This window comes from Harmonia axyridis, chromosome 5 (assembly GCF_914767665.1).
Source record: "Harmonia axyridis chromosome 5, icHarAxyr1.1, whole genome shotgun sequence".
NCBI classification, from domain to species: Eukaryota; Metazoa; Arthropoda; class Insecta; order Coleoptera; family Coccinellidae; genus Harmonia; species Harmonia axyridis.
Genome location: NC_059505.1, coordinates 30,805,955 through 30,820,961, shown reverse-complemented (window position 1 = coordinate 30,820,961; position 15,007 = coordinate 30,805,955). Strand labels below are relative to the sequence as shown.

The following is a 15,007-nucleotide window of genomic DNA, read 5'->3' as shown; positions in this document are numbered from 1 at the left end:
AAGGAACGAAATTTTAGGATATTTTGCATTGATCATTGAAACTTATATCGATGTCTTCAATCTGAGATAATGGATCTACTATGTATTATTGGGTATAAAACCTGGCAAGTGAAAAAGTGTAGATTTTTTAGGTAATAATGAATAATGAAAAATCGTTGAGGTCCTTTTTTGTTTTTTTTTCTTCGTCCAATGCAACTTCCTATGAACCTTTACTATATTTTGAGATCTCGCCTAATGATTGTAATTTTCAATTATAGAATATCACACTGAGAGAAATAAGATGTATGATCGTTATACTGTGATAAGGAAATTGAAAAAGTAAATAAATACGTATAACTTATTGTTCGAATAGTTTTGTTATTATTTTCAACCTTAAGAGTTCCCAAAGATGTATTTTATATATCTATTATTGTTTAAAATTGATCATATTGTAGCTATCATGCTTTAATAATATAAATTTATGATTTACCTTATTAATATCATGATAAGAAGATGCATCTTCTTTCAATAAAATTTTATCTTGTTTTTGAAAGAAAATTCATTCAATAAATAATTTTATTGATCAACATTCTATTGAAACAAATATACTCAACACCTGGAATACATTTTATCTCAACTAGTCAAGTTTAATTTTAAATTATTCTGCTTATGGCCTGTAATTAACTATATATTCTTCGGGGTCTGGAATGATGATGAAGAAGGCTATTCATTGCTCTTAAACATATTCTTATCTGATTCACAATTCCCATCATCATGTAAATGAGAAATTCCGTTCATTACATTGACATGAGAAGAGAAGAGTTCAGTAGACGTTGAAACCAGAACCAGAGGATACTTGAATTCAACGTGTAAATCAGCCATAAGTTCACGTTTATTTGTAATTTACAGTTGTTGTGGTTGTGTGTTGTGTTGTGTCGTGTCAAAAAAGAAAGAAATAAGGTGATGAACTCGTGAAATGATCTGTGAGAAAATAATATGGAATTCTCGATAGAATTTTTTTCAGAAAACTATAGAGGAAAGATTTTTCATTAGAAATTGTCGATTTCTGATTTCACCGTACCGTTTGATCAGAAACCATTGTTTATATTCGAAGTGCTTATGGGTTGACGTTTCTTTGGTATCGAATATGGATTCGCTGAGAAGAGTTATTCAGTGAGTTTTATTCTTTTAGCTTCTTTAATTTAAGGCATAAAGGATATTTTCCTCTTCTAATTTACCTACTTTTGTAGATTTGAATGGAATGTGCCAACATAATCTGATTGAACCAGCAATGCATGCATTTGATGAATCTAAAAAAATTAACCAAATAGGTATGTTTCCCAGAATGAAACTAAGTTAAAATTAGCTAGTTGCCTAGCTTATTTTTAGAGCACAATTTCAGTCACCATTTAATATAGAAAAGCAGCATCAACCTGAAAGAAACTCAATTTCAATCCTTATCAAATCCAGCTTTTTCTAATTGGGTTTTTGGTAACTTACCTCATTATTCAGGAATCTAGTTTTTCTTTAGTATCTTTTCAAAGTCTAAGAACGGTTTTTGAATTTTTAATGATTCTGAAATGTCGAATTTTAAATTTTTTCTCGAAATATGAAATACTTCTTTATTTTCATTCATAATCGAATAAACCAAAACTGAATCTAAGCACTTGGAAACTACTTTATTGAATTATTCAAAAAATATCGAATTGAAATTAGTTCAGTTATTATTTTAACTTCAATAGCAACTAAAAGAGAACTTTCCAACTGACCTTTCAAATCTGCTCTACAAATTTGCCAATAATTGGTATCCCTCCCTTTTTTTTTTTTGGAAGAAATTCAATTGCAGTAGACTGTTTAATTTCATCAAATATGAATAAATGTCTGTCATACGTTTTCCCTATATATGCCTTATCTTAGTTCAATAAGATAAGTTTTAGACAATACAGATATGATTGCTGCTAATTTGAGGAAAAACATTACTTCATTCTTTTCTCAGATAAATTCCTTGTTTTGAATATTTATATTTTCAGTCACACATCATGTTACTTTCTGCATTTCAGTTTATATTGAAACTTATAGATTTTTTTATCATATTAACTGTGTTACATGGTTATCACTTCCTGTTTCTATCAAAACATTGTATATTTCAATAACATCATAATGACATAATTTTTGCATTAATTTTATCTGAACATTCCACTGGTTTATTTTATTAACTAAATTGCTTAAATTGAAGAAGACTAACTTTTATGTGAGAATTTTTTATAGAATTCATTCATGAAATACGTCGTTCATTTACTTCAATTTTCATTTTAATGGTATATCCACCCTTTATACTAATTAAATACTTTGACTAAATGATAAAATAACTGGCAATATTTATAACTGATACAGGATTTATACAATGTTTTGATCAAAATAGTGTGGTTTCTTCAACATTTCATATTTTTATTCAAATTCTGCCTTCTGTCATTACTGAGTTGAAATGGTTTTTTTTTTTTAAGATTTCATCCTACATTAAAAATATTTCTCATTGGAATAATTTTGAAGCTTTAATGCTTTTCAATAGATTTATCTTTGTGGACAATATAATAATTACGTCCTTTAAAAAAAATTTTAGATACTGGGAATATATCAATGAACACACTCAAATAGTGATTATTTTTGATTAGATACCTAAATAAATCTATAACACCTATTAGTTGAGTTTTTTCAGTCCAAAAATTTTTTCAATTTATTGACAAATTTGATTGATCCAAGTTTTCTCTAATGGAAGAGATAATGGAATTTTGTTGGAATATTATCCTTTTCCTCTTCAATTATGAAAATTATATACCAAATTTTACGTATTTTAGAACCAGACTTGGGGAAAGGATGACCGGAATGAATTCGACCCTAGTTGAAACTGTCAGCATAAACTATGAAGATTTTAATGAGAGTTTTTTAACATGTGGTACTTGTTTATGTGAGTATAATTAATTACCTATATAAATGAATTAAGTATTGCTGTTCATTAATCATGATTGTTAGCAAAAACTATTTTATGTTTGCCATGAATATATGTTTTATTGTTATTATTTTGTTATATACACAAAATTTGAGTAGACAATAAACTGTGAAGTTTATATATTTTTTGTTTGATTTGATGGTGTGCAAAATAATTCTCAATATCTCAATTGAATTGTGCTCATATTGCTTTGTTTTGTTTTAAGGTGTTTATGATGGAGGAGAACATACTCCAAAACTCTTACAATGTTCTCACACTGTTTGTCTTCACTGTCTAACTAGAATAGCTGCCTCTCAAACTAGAGACACAGGATCATTCAGATGCCCGATATGCCGAGAACTGATAACTATACCAAGAGGAGGGGTAGCTGCCCTACCGCCCTCTTTCTTGGTCAATCAGTTACTGGATCTCATGTCTAGGCAGCGAAGGGAAGTTATACCAAAGTGTTCGGTCCACATAAACCAGGAATTGCTATTTTGTGAAACATGTGACACAGTCTTCTGCACAATATGCACCAAAGGTTCTCATAATGAATCTGCCGATTCATGTGAGCACACTGTCATCCCATTTTCTATTGCCATAAAGAGAATGTCAGAAATTTTATTGTACAAAGCAAACGAGTGTATATCTAAGGTAAATCAAATTTGGAATTACGTACTAAAGTTTTAACTTTTTTCGAACTTTTTCTTTTCGGAATGAGTTTAAAAATTGTGTGAAAATTAAAAAGAAAAAAAAATGAAAAAGGACTCTGCATACTTTGTAGTGAAATCTGAAATTTGTTTGTAGTTAAACAAAGCACAAGAAAAAGTAAGGAGTGAGTTGCAAAGGTTGGATTCCGCACGAGAGGCAAACTTAGAACAAATTAGTATTATATTTCAACAGATTCAAGCACTAGTCGACAAACGTAAGCAGGAAATGATTGAAAATGTTAATTCCATTTGTACAGAAAAACGCAAAATCCTGGAAGAGCAGCACACTCTGATTGAATCAGAAAAAAATAAGGTAAACAATTTACATTTTGAAATTAGCTTTTAGCTATAATTTTTTACTTCAAGATTTGTTTGTTGTGTGTTTAGTAAGATTAACTTCATTTATATTGTTATTTGTACAGGTAGAAGGGGAATGCCAGGGTTTACAATACCAAGTGGAAGTAAGGAATATCACACAACGAATTGAGAGTCTATCAGAGAAACTCGATGTTGCCATAACCTTGAATGATCCAAGGGAAAACGCATTTCTTACCTGTGATTTTAAGCATAACGACACTATCAAAACAATTTCACAACAACTCAATAACTTGGGACGGGTGAGAACAAGCACAACATTCCCCAGTTTATGTACAGCAGAAATAGAAGCAGAAAATGTAACTGTAGGAATTGAGTCAAACATATTATTGACGACCATGGATTACCATGGAAACTCTAGAAATTTTGGTGGAGATCCTGTAGAAGCAAAATTGTCGTCAGAACCACCTGATGGTTCTGAGCCCACAACCCTAGAAGTAATCGACTGTGATAATGGTACTTACAGGTTAGTTTCCAAACATATCTTCATTTGTTTATTCTGGTCGATACTTTGAAAATAATTATGGAACGAAACATTTTCAAGTAGCTTTGGGAAGCAATTTTAAACTAATATTGATACATCCTATGGACTATTGAATATAGGCAAAATTTTAATTTAAATCCATATTGGACATGCCCTCAGGAGAAGCGCTAACCGTAGATACGTGGTTCGGGCTTTCGGTCCTCATCAGTACGGTGAAAAAGTGTTAGATGACCAACACTTGAAGAAAAACAACAAACAAACGGAGTCCACAACAGAAGCCAGCCGTCCATTTGTGGTTTCCGCAGGAAGACCTAATGGGTTTTCGGGCAACAACCAACATCACCATTTGGGAAGCTATAGCTACCTGCGTGAAAACCTAGTCCTGGTAAAGATATGTGGAAAGGTTATCGAGGGTCAAATTACAAAGCAAGGAAAAAGAATATTGGACATGTCCTCAGGAGAAGCGCTACATGCCCTCAGGAGAAGCGCTAACCGTAGACACGTGTTTCGGGCTTTCGGCCCCCTATCAGTAAGGTGAAAAAGTGTTAGGATAACCAACACTTGAATTAAACAACAAACAGAGTCCACAACAGAAGCCAGCTACGGTCTACGGTTAGCTCTTCTCCTGAGGGCATGTCCAATATTCTTTTTCCTTGCTTTGTAATTTGACCCTCGATAACATTTCCACATATCTTTACCAGGACTAGGTTTTCACGCAGGTAGCTATAGCTTCCCACGTGGTGATGTTGGTTGTTGCCTCAAAACCCATTGGGTCTTCCCACGGAAACCACAAATGGACGGCTGGCTTCTGTTGTGGGCTCCGTTTGTTTGTTGTTTTTCTTCAAGTGTTGCTCATCTAACACTTTTTCACCGTACTGATGAGGGCCGAAAGCCCGAAACACGTGTCTACGGTTAGCGCTTCTCCTGAGGGCATGTCCAATATTCTTTTTCCTTGCATTGTAATTTGACCCTCGATAACCTTTCCACATTTAATTTAAATGATTTATAAAGAAAGATAAATTATTATACTGTCGATGGATTTCACGGCCAGACCGTTCAACTGAGTTAGAAAATTCCGAGATTTCTAGCTGTGGTCTAGAAGATTTTTCACCTGATAAAATGATCACCTTCAGTGGCTGATGAAATGGGAGAACTCTTTAAATTGAACAAGTTCACAAATCAACTCTAGAACTGAGACAAGTCTGAAGAAGTACTAAGAATGAAATCAATCGGCTCCTTACAGGACTATTAAAAGAAGCTTTAAAATCAAAAGTATAGGTCACTTTTAGTCTCCGAAACATCAAGATCTACTACCTAAGAATTAACAGAAGCTATCAAAATATATGACCATTATATTAACAACAACAGGATAGGGGGCACTAATCATTCATAGGGCCCAATATTCATCGAAAAAATGGAACTGTTAGAATTGAAGGAAATGAAACACTCAGTCTTCAATGAAGAAAGTACAAATACTAGATCTGCACATCAAATATCAGTTCAGAAAAATCCAGTGTCAAAATATAACCTACGGCCAAGAAACTTCCAAAAGAGATTATCACATTTTGGAGTAAAATACCGACTAGACCATGGGTAGGAAACTGGAATTTCCTAACTCTGTGGAGTTATAAAAATTTCAGTTGTAAGTAGCTTATATTTTTTTTTCAGAATAAAATTCAGAGTAGTAAAAGCTGGCAGTTACTGTGTAAAAATTACAATATTTGATCGTCCAATTAAGGAATATCCAATTTCCTTTGAAGTAACTGAACACAATAATCCTGTTACAATGTTTGGTACGAAAGGAAGTGGAAAAGAAGAATTTATGCAGCCTGTAGCAGTGTCTGTAGATGAAAGCGAAAATATCATATATGTTCTAGATACTGGAAATTCTAGAATAAAAGTTTTGGATAAAAACTTTTCATTCGTAAAACATATAACGAATGAAGGTCTTTTTGGCCGGAGTTGTACAGGTTAGAAAAATAAGCAAAATTAGTTAGCAAGTTCCATATCTTAAAACAAAAAATGTTTTCAATTGAAAACATTAATTGCAATAATGCACCTCTAATACCTATTTGATTCACGTTTTTTTTTGTAGGAATTTCCTTGTCCAATAATGGTCTTGTAGTTATAAATTGGAGAACAAAATTCATCACCGAAATGACAGTAGATGGAAATACGATTCGAACATTTACTCATGGAAGTTTCTTAGAGCCCATCGATATTGCTGTAGACAAATCATATGGACACATTTTAGTTGCTGATAATGGTACAAGCTGTATTTTCGTTTTTGACGAGGAAGGAAAATTTCTGTTTCAGGTATAGATGAATTTTAGCATTTCACTTTATTTTAGTTGGTCCAAGGTGGTGTTCTGCCAGAAATTTGACTTTTTTTTAGAGGCACAATTCATTTCGAAAATGTAAGGAGCTTTAATCATAACAAATTTACATATTTATTTTCAATTGAATGCTGTTAATATAATTTTCACCTTCTTGAATACAGAACAACCTCCATGATAGGTTGTTAACCTATATTTGCAAGTTGACATAGATTGTCAGTCTCTTAACCTTTAAAAAATGATCTATTTTGATGTCTACTGTCAAGTAATATTACTGGATCCGAATGTTGGTTATAAATCTGGTATTTGGAATTGTCAGATATTTCAAGAACATTTTTTACTCTTCAATATTTTTTTGTGGAAGTTTTCCGATATTTCAAGTTATTCTCTGAATTATTTTCTACAAAATCTGATCAGAAATCCCGCCTGAATTTCTAGATATCTTAGTTACTTTGTTATTCGAGCCTGAGATTAATCCAAAAATCAGAGATCATATAACTCGGTCCTGCCATTTTGTTACTAATCCTATTTTGCGTTTATAGATTCAATTTCAAATGACTAATCTAACTGTTAATGAAAACAAAATTTGATTAACAATTCATTTTTATCCAAGTACGATGCTTTTTGCAGATAGGAGGCAAAGAAGTCTTTCAGTCAATATCATCTGTAGCAATTGGCCCGAATGGTGAAATTGTCGTTGCAGACTCGGAAATAAAAGTATTTTCTGCAAAAGGTGATTTTCTGAAAGTAGTTGCAGACGGTGGAAAAGGTAATTTTCCAAATATTTGAGTTCCTAATCACTTTGAAGAATTTATTGTTGGATTTATGGAACTAAATTAATTTTTTCAGCTAAAGGTCGTTATGGCAGTATATCTGTGGACTCGGAAAATAGAATATTGGCCAGTAGAACTGACCACAAAGGAAAAAGTTACTTACAAATCTTATCGATAATTGATGAGAATCTAAACAGTTGTATTGATTCCCAAAATAGTAAACTCAAGAGACCCAGTGGAGTAGCGGTCACTAATGATAATCATGTCATTGTTGTTGACTTGGGAAATAATTGTATAAAAAAATATCGCTACTGGTAGTAATTCTCGTATTGTATTATCAGCTACTGCTTTGAGTGTATATATTGCTAAAACCTTAAATTATTGTCATCAGTAAATAATACTAATCTTTCTTGGTTTTTTATTTCAATTGTAAGAATAAATAAATTTTATCTTTGAATTCAATCTTCTTCAAGTTTTTTCAGAATGAAGTGGAACAGATTTTGGCAATTCTAGAATTACTTTTTGGAAGAAAATCTCAATGAGCAATAGTGAATAACTCTCAGCACCAGATGTTTTAAGCATCTTAAGTTTCATGCTTGGAATTGAAAATAAATCTTAAAAATAAAAAATAATATATTTTCATTGGCTATATAAATGTAGTTTATATCATTTTGTTGTCTTCTTTTTTCTTGTTTTTTTGGTTTCACATTTAGGATTGACCTCTTCTATTTGGCTATTTTCATTTTCAGATTGAAGTGTTGCTTCATTAGATGAATTATTCCATTCTTTTTTCAATTCTTGTAGCATCGTTGGTGTTAAAATTCCCTGTGCTAACAATCTCTCAGTTAAACGTCTTCCTCCTAAAGGTTTATCTTCTGAAACCAAAATTAGTATTGGTAATGAGAAACTTTATAAGAGGCTACACCAGAAGAATTTTCCAATCGTATTGTGTACTACTCCTATATTGCACAAACAAGTTCTCCTCATTAATGCCTATGTTTCAAGAAAAAATGAGAAAAACACTGATCTGAATTCAGGAGCTTATGCATACTCTTTTGCCATGCACTTGACACCCCATAAAAATTCTGGCTATCTTGCATTTTCTTGTTTCTTAACATGTCTATTCAATCTACAGATATCCAAGAAAAATTTAAACAAAGTTCATTGTCTGAAAGATATTTTTTCGGCAACCGTTCGGGAAGTGCTCACTTCCCGGACGCTTTTTCTCTGAGAAAGTAGCATTTCCCGGCCTAGTCCGGGAAGTAAGTACTTCCCGGACTAGGCCGGAAAAGAATCATAGAATCCATAGCAACCGAGATAACAGGCTGACAGTTCATATGAAATTAGTTGTCAAAAATTTGCATGTTTTTTGATCGCAATCGCAATAAAATATGGAAAGCAGCAGCGATAGTATTATTTTACATGGTTGCCGAAAAAATATTGTACGCAACACGCCCGAAAATGGTTTTTTTGGACTCACAGACTTCCAGGACTCGCTTACGCTCGTCCTGGAATTTTGTCTATTCGTCCAAAAAAACCCTATTTTCGGGACTTGTTACGTAAATTACTATTGTGTTTCAAAGGATCATCAGAACAGAAGATTTTGAATTCTTTTTCAGGGTGACATCTATACATACAGTTTTTTTTTTTTGATAACTAGTATACACGCAAAATTAGATGGATAAATTCTGAGATTGAAATTTTACAAAAAAATGTTTTCAATGCGACAATGATATGATTCTCACAAAATTATGCAGCAACATTTTGTTATTTTGTCACTTAAGAGGCATAACCAAGAGCTTGAAAATTCAAGTTCTCTACCACATTTAGTTTTAAAATTATTGTGTACAAGGCTACTGAGCATAATTGATTTTAGTCTCGAATTCTTCATCACTCAAACTGAATGATTTAGGACCATTTTTGGCTCAACATTTTAAAATTACAAACATTTCGGCAAACACAACCTTTAAGGGTATGGTCCGTATATCACCTTGGTTACTATGATTAGTAAGTTGGTGGTCCGTATATGTCAAATTTCTCAAAAGCCGGTGACTATTTCCTCAAACTTCAGTGAGTTATCTGTCACCAGAGCAACCATGCTTTTATTCTCGTTAGGTGCGGTAACCACGCCCACTCCGTTTGGTAATTGTCATTTTAATTTTCAGATTATTGTTTATGAATATTTTCCACGACATCTAACAATAAAAAACTTTATAATTTTAATTATGAAACAAATACCCTTCAGAGCCATTAATAACTATTAGTTAGTATTATTAAATAAATAGGTTTAACTAAAAAGTTATTTACGAATTGAAAGAGATCAACCATTTATAACCTCCAAAATTCTGTCAATGAAAAATTTAGTTGACGAGCGTCAAGCGGTCCGTAAATAAGAAGCCGGTTACCTGAAACATTGGAATCCACTAGTAACCGCTCTGAAATTCTCGGCGATATACGAATCATACCCTATATAGGGTCTATGCGTCCATAGGAGTATTTCATAAAATTTATACTTCCAATAAAGATCAGCAACACCAGAATAATCAACTCACCTCTCAAGTAACTTTGTTTTTGCCTATTCAAAGAAAAATCATCATCAGCAGAAGCAGCAGAGGAAGTACCAGAACTGATGTAATTCTCCGAATTTTTCAATAGTCTTGTGATCTGTTTCACTCCCTGTTGAATGATGGCATCAAGTTCTTTTTGCATTTCTCTTATAAGACTAGCCTCAACAAAAAGATCCATAAAGCGGTAACTGAAAGAATAATCAAATGTGAAAAACAAACTTATCAAGAACTATTTGTACAGTTAAGACTGGAAATTTAAATTACCTCAACCATAAGTATAAGTCGAGAACATCGAAAACAGCTTCAAGATGAACTAAATCCATAATTGTTTTTGGTGTTCGTAAAGGCCATCCTATATTCCTGCATAACCAGTCAAATGTTATTCGTTCATTTCTACTATACTGCCTAGCGAACTGTTAACAATGGTTAGAACATATTTTAATCAATTAATCAAAAAAAATCAACTCAATTTCAAACTCACCTTCAGGAACATGGTACACACAAAAGGCATCTTTTTATTTATTGGAGCACAACAGAAAACATATCGAGCCCTGAGAGGCAATGGGACATGCTGAATCATATCTGCTAAAAATTTGAAGTCTTCCACATTGCACATGAAATATAAAGAGTCATCTACCGTTGATAAACTGACAAATATATCCTGCAATATAAATAGAATATGATATAATAAATAATATGATTTTATCAGAAATTTGAGATATATAGGGTGTTTTTTTCGAGGTATATAACTTTAAGTTTGCATTACTGTTCAAGATGGCGACCGATTTAACAGCTGTCAAGTGATTTATTCTCAGTTTGGTTTGGCAATTCATCATGAATAGACTCACGCCTGAACAACGCTTGCAAATAGTGCAATTTTATTTCGAAAATAATGGTTCTGTGCGGAATACGTATCGCGCACTACGTCCATTTTATTTTGTTTAGCGTTGAAGCGCACTTCTGGTTGAATGGCTACGTCAACAAACAAAACTGCCACATTTGGAGTGAAGCTAATCTTCAAGTGTATGTCGAAAACCGTTACATCCAGAAAAACTGACTGTTTGGTGCGCTTTATGGGCTGGTGGAATCATTGGTCCGTACTTCTTCAAAAACGATGATGGCCAGAACGTTACAGTCAATGGTGATCGGTATAGAGCCATGATTACTAACTTTTTCATTCCTGAATTGAACAACCATGATGTCCAGGAGCTGTGGTTCCAACAAGACGGCGCAACATGTCACACAGCTCGTGCCACAATCGATTTATTGAAAGACACGTTTGGTGACCGCCAAATTTCACGTTTTGGACCTGTGAATTGGCCTCCAAGATCTAGTGATTTAACACCGCTAGACTACTTTCTGTGGGGCTATGTAAAGTCATTGGTCTATGCGGATAAGCCACAAACCCTTGACCATTTGGAAGACAACATTCGCCGTGTTATTGCCGATATACGGCCACAAATGTTGGAAAAAGTCATCGAAAATTGGACGTCCAGATTGGACTACATCCGAGCCAGCCCTGGCGGTCATATGCCAGAAATCATATTTAAAATGTAATGCCACAAGATTATCTTGCGGATAAATAAAATTCATGTCAATCGAATGATCCATCGTTGTTTTATTGCAATTTAAAGTTCTATAGCTCTAAAAAAACACCCTTTACAAGAAAAATCTCTATTGAATTCAATTACCATGAGGTTGCTCAATGTAGAATTTGGTAAGTGGTAAGCATACAGTTCGATTTGATCTGCTGTAGGATGTAAACCAGCTTGAACAATAGGTTCTGGTTGAGATGCCAATAATGTTTTCAAAGTTTTCAAATCTTCAGTCTTGAATGTTGTTACTCTCCCCTCTTCCCATTGAGTTCCATAACTAGAATTGGGAGGTTTGAATATGTTTTCTTTAGTTGTTAAAAAAATTTGAAACTAACCGTCCCGCTCTGCCTGCAATTTGAAGTGCAGAAGACACTGACAATGTATCCATTTCTTTCTCTCCCTTCTCGTTCATTGTTGGTTTTATCAAAGAATAGAATATGATTCTTCGAATACTCCTAAAATTGATAAAACATCATCAATGCTGTTATTCGTCCACTTCAATTAATTGAAACATGAATAGGCTATCTGTAGGTTTGAAAATATTGTTATATCTTCATAGAACAGACTTTCTAAGATCGATATACATTAAACTGGCAAATTTGTTTGTTATCAAATATGCTTAAAAGAACAATAATCACAAATAAGTCAAACCTGTCATCTTGTGATGAGAAGCAAATTAGATTGGGCGAACAAAGCATAATGTCAATTGGCGGTAAACATTTTTTTGCATTTTTGTTCTATTATTTTGTAACAAACTTTGAATTCGTATCGATTATTTGGAAAAATTTATTTTCCTTATAGCAACTTATTGAGAACTACCAACATTTAGATAACATTGAAAAACATTTAAGCGAATTGAAAAAAATCATCACTAAAAAATTTGTCGAATAGCCTATTGGAGAAAGAAGATATAATTTGGACACCATTAGAAGCAGAATATTTCCTTGACATGTCAACTTAGCCTCCATATACCGTCTTCATTCTAGCAAATAAATGTTATCATTTCATTTTTAGGGTACAAATATAGTAAAGCATACATGCGGAGAGGTAAGAAGTAGATTCAAATATTCTACTATTTTCAAAGTGAAAACTTGCTTTCACTTTAAATACAGTAAGATATTACCTCGCACTGTGCCTCTACCGTCCCTGCTCCACTACATTTTTTAGCCTTAGAATGAGTTTGAAAGATTTACACTTACAAATTCAGCCCCATTCCAATAGCATCGGTTGCCACCATGATTTTACAAGCATTTTCAGGATCATTAAATTTAGAAGCTTGAGCAAGCTTGGTATTAGGTGGAAGACCCCCATATATAACAGCAACCTCCTTTCCTGTTGCTTCAATACCTCTTGAAACTGTATAAATGTCATTTTTACTGAAACATACTATACAATCTCCAGGTTGTACATTATCCAATGACCCTGAGGACAAAATTCTAAAATTAACTAAGTTTATAGAGGATTATGAAATGTTTTTATGGTCCATTAATTATAAATGATAATGACAAAATGGATTTTGATCTATCAGGTGAATATCATCATGAATTCCATAAGTGCAACTTTGTACTAATTTGTACTTATTTTGTTTTTACCTAATGCTTGGTCTTCGATTTGTAATTGTGTCAATCTTTTATAATTCCTTACTTCTAGATCTTCACCAGTCGTCAAACATAATTGTCTTAATAGATCTACTGTTCCAGCCTCTCCACAAATATGTATTTCTTCTGCTATTATTCCCAATAAAGCTCTTGTCCATGCCCACCCTCTCCCTGGATCTTTTAACATTTGTATCTCATCAATCACAGCGACTTCATCTGAAAAAATAAAATTTTCAATTGACTTTTGTTTATTTGAAAAAACACTTACTTACAAGGGGTATTAACAGAAGTCATCTCCACTGTACATGACACATGGGAAGATGGAGCTCCAGAAGGATCAGCATAACTCCTTTCTTCTCCTGTTATTAAATCACAAGGAGTGCCCTAGAATTCAAATGTTTCAATTAAGATATTTTTAATTTCTAGTGTTCCCTCTTTATTCTATTTTAACAAGAAACTAATAATAATATCAATAATAATAAATCAGTAATAAATAGAAAGAAGTAGTGAAATGACTCAGCCGATAGAAGAATACTTATTTTTACAATATTCTAGTGAAAATTTTATATATTTAATCGAAATGTAGAATGATGAATGAATATATAATGGTTATGAGAAGAAATATCACAATTTCAATACTCACACGCTCATTTGCTTTATTGTTGACTTCTACAGCTAATAACTTAAGGGGTCCACAATACACTCCAGACTTGGCAGAATAAAATCTTTCTAGTGCATGGAATGTTTTACCAGAATTTGTAGGACCTGCATGAAATATAATTTTTCTATTGATAGCTCTAGCCTCAGGATACCAATTAGTTGGTGTTCTCAGATCAGAAATTTTTTTCAGGTCATCCATACAATCTAAATGAGGAAACATTTGCTTGGCATGCCTAATGAAGTATGGAAATATATCAGTTACATTTCCAGCTCCTTGTAAAATATCACTAACTACTATATGCATATCAACAGGTAAATTTTCTGCTTCTAAACAAAATCTTCGGAAACTCACATAACATTGATGTTGTAAATAATCTAAAATTAAATATGATAGAGAAAAATTAAAAAACAAAAGTATATCATTTTACTATCAAGTCCATTTTCAGTTAGTAATTGTTTTATTTCTGTTTTCTGGTAGAATTTATTTAGCAGTTTCAATAATTCAGCTTTATTGAATGAACCTGTTAATTCAGCTCCTACATTTATATCATCTGGATTGGGTTTTACCGCCACAGGTACAAATAGAGATGAAATTTTGGAACTACTTTTTTTGGTTCGTCGTTGCATATAATTTGTTACATGTTTACAAATGGTTTCATCACTTATTCGCATTGGCTTTGAAAATATTTCTTTTAAATGTGGTCGACAACATATTCTTTGAACCTGGTTACTGATTTTTAACATATTTCTAGTTTTGGTGCCAATTTATTTGGGGAAAAATCATTGAATGCAATATTTGCAATTTTTAAGGTTATTTTAAATCAAAAATAACATAAGCAAAGAATAGTATATTAGGCAAAGAATTGCTAACTTTTTTTTGGGAACAATGAAATGTCAAAAACATATCTCAAGTAATTGCGAAAACAATTGGATAATAATTAATA

At 32.7% G+C, this 15,007-nt stretch overlaps 2 protein-coding genes and 1 long non-coding RNA gene across 5 annotated transcripts; 1 reads left to right on the top strand and 2 right to left on the bottom strand.

Annotated features, from left to right (window-relative positions):
* The first annotated feature begins 797 nt into the window (after window positions 1-797).
* On the top strand, window positions 798-8,052 carry LOC123681352 (tripartite motif-containing protein 2-like). Of its 2 annotated transcripts, none has more exons than XM_045619717.1 (10): window positions 798-939; window positions 992-1,152; window positions 2,835-2,944; window positions 3,192-3,619; window positions 3,773-3,988; window positions 4,098-4,516; window positions 6,203-6,504; window positions 6,630-6,850; window positions 7,501-7,639; window positions 7,720-8,052. In XM_045619717.1, exons 2-10 carry the CDS (start codon window positions 1,127-1,129, stop codon window positions 7,959-7,961), a joined length of 2,103 nt encoding a protein of 700 aa, XP_045475673.1. In that variant the 5' UTR covers window positions 798-939; window positions 992-1,126; the 3' UTR covers window positions 7,962-8,052. The 2 variants fall into 2 exon arrangements, with proteins under 2 accessions (XP_045475673.1, XP_045475674.1); XM_045619718.1 differs by adding an exon at window positions 1,230-1,310 and having other exon boundaries at window positions 897-1,152.
* On the bottom strand, window positions 1,006-2,828 carry LOC123681354. The gene is made up of 3 exons (XR_006747688.1): window positions 1,749-2,828; window positions 1,480-1,554; window positions 1,006-1,412 (listed from the first exon to the last, which is right to left on the bottom strand). It is a non-coding gene; the product is annotated as an uncharacterized LOC123681354 (long non-coding RNA).
* A 206-nt stretch (window positions 8,053-8,258) lies between the features above and the next one.
* On the bottom strand, window positions 8,259-14,890 carry LOC123681351 (ATP-dependent RNA helicase SUV3 homolog, mitochondrial). 2 transcript variants are annotated; one of them, XM_045619716.1, is made up of 11 exons: window positions 14,492-14,890; window positions 14,047-14,438; window positions 13,676-13,787; window positions 13,398-13,619; window positions 13,005-13,227; window positions 12,141-12,260; window positions 11,902-12,082; window positions 10,692-10,871; window positions 10,475-10,623; window positions 10,196-10,398; window positions 8,259-8,515 (listed from the first exon to the last, which is right to left on the bottom strand). In XM_045619716.1, the coding sequence occupies exons 1-11, from the start codon at window positions 14,805-14,807 to the stop codon at window positions 8,310-8,312; spliced, it is 2,304 nt and encodes a 767-aa protein (XP_045475672.1). In that variant the 5' UTR covers window positions 14,808-14,890; the 3' UTR covers window positions 8,259-8,309. The 2 variants fall into 2 exon arrangements, with proteins under 2 accessions (XP_045475672.1, XP_045475671.1); XM_045619715.1 differs by having other exon boundaries at window positions 8,259-8,518; window positions 14,492-14,889.
* Window positions 14,891-15,007: the final 117 nt, after the last annotated feature.

Excerpts from the sequence above, each read along its gene's own strand:
- LOC123681352 (XM_045619717.1), top strand. The coding sequence starts at position 1,127 with ATGGATTCGCTGAGAAGAGTTATTCA. Across the intron at positions 2,945-3,191 it reads AACATGTGGTACTTGTTTAT|GTGTTTATGATGGAGGAGAA; the intron begins GTGAGTATAATT and ends TTTTGTTTTAAG. Across the intron at positions 7,640-7,719 it reads AGTTGCAGACGGTGGAAAAG|CTAAAGGTCGTTATGGCAGT; the intron begins GTAATTTTCCAA and ends TAATTTTTTCAG.
- LOC123681351 (XM_045619715.1), bottom strand. The coding sequence starts at position 14,807 with ATGTTAAAAATCAGTAACCAGGTTCAAAGAATATGTTGTCGACCACAT. Across the intron at positions 13,788-14,046 it reads ACAATAAAGCAAATGAGCGT|GGCACTCCTTGTGATTTAAT; the intron begins GTGAGTATTGAA and ends TTTGAATTCTAG. Across the intron at positions 8,519-10,195 it reads AAAACAAAGTTACTTGAGAG|AAGATAAACCTTTAGGAGGA; the intron begins GTGAGTTGATTA and ends TTTTGGTTTCAG.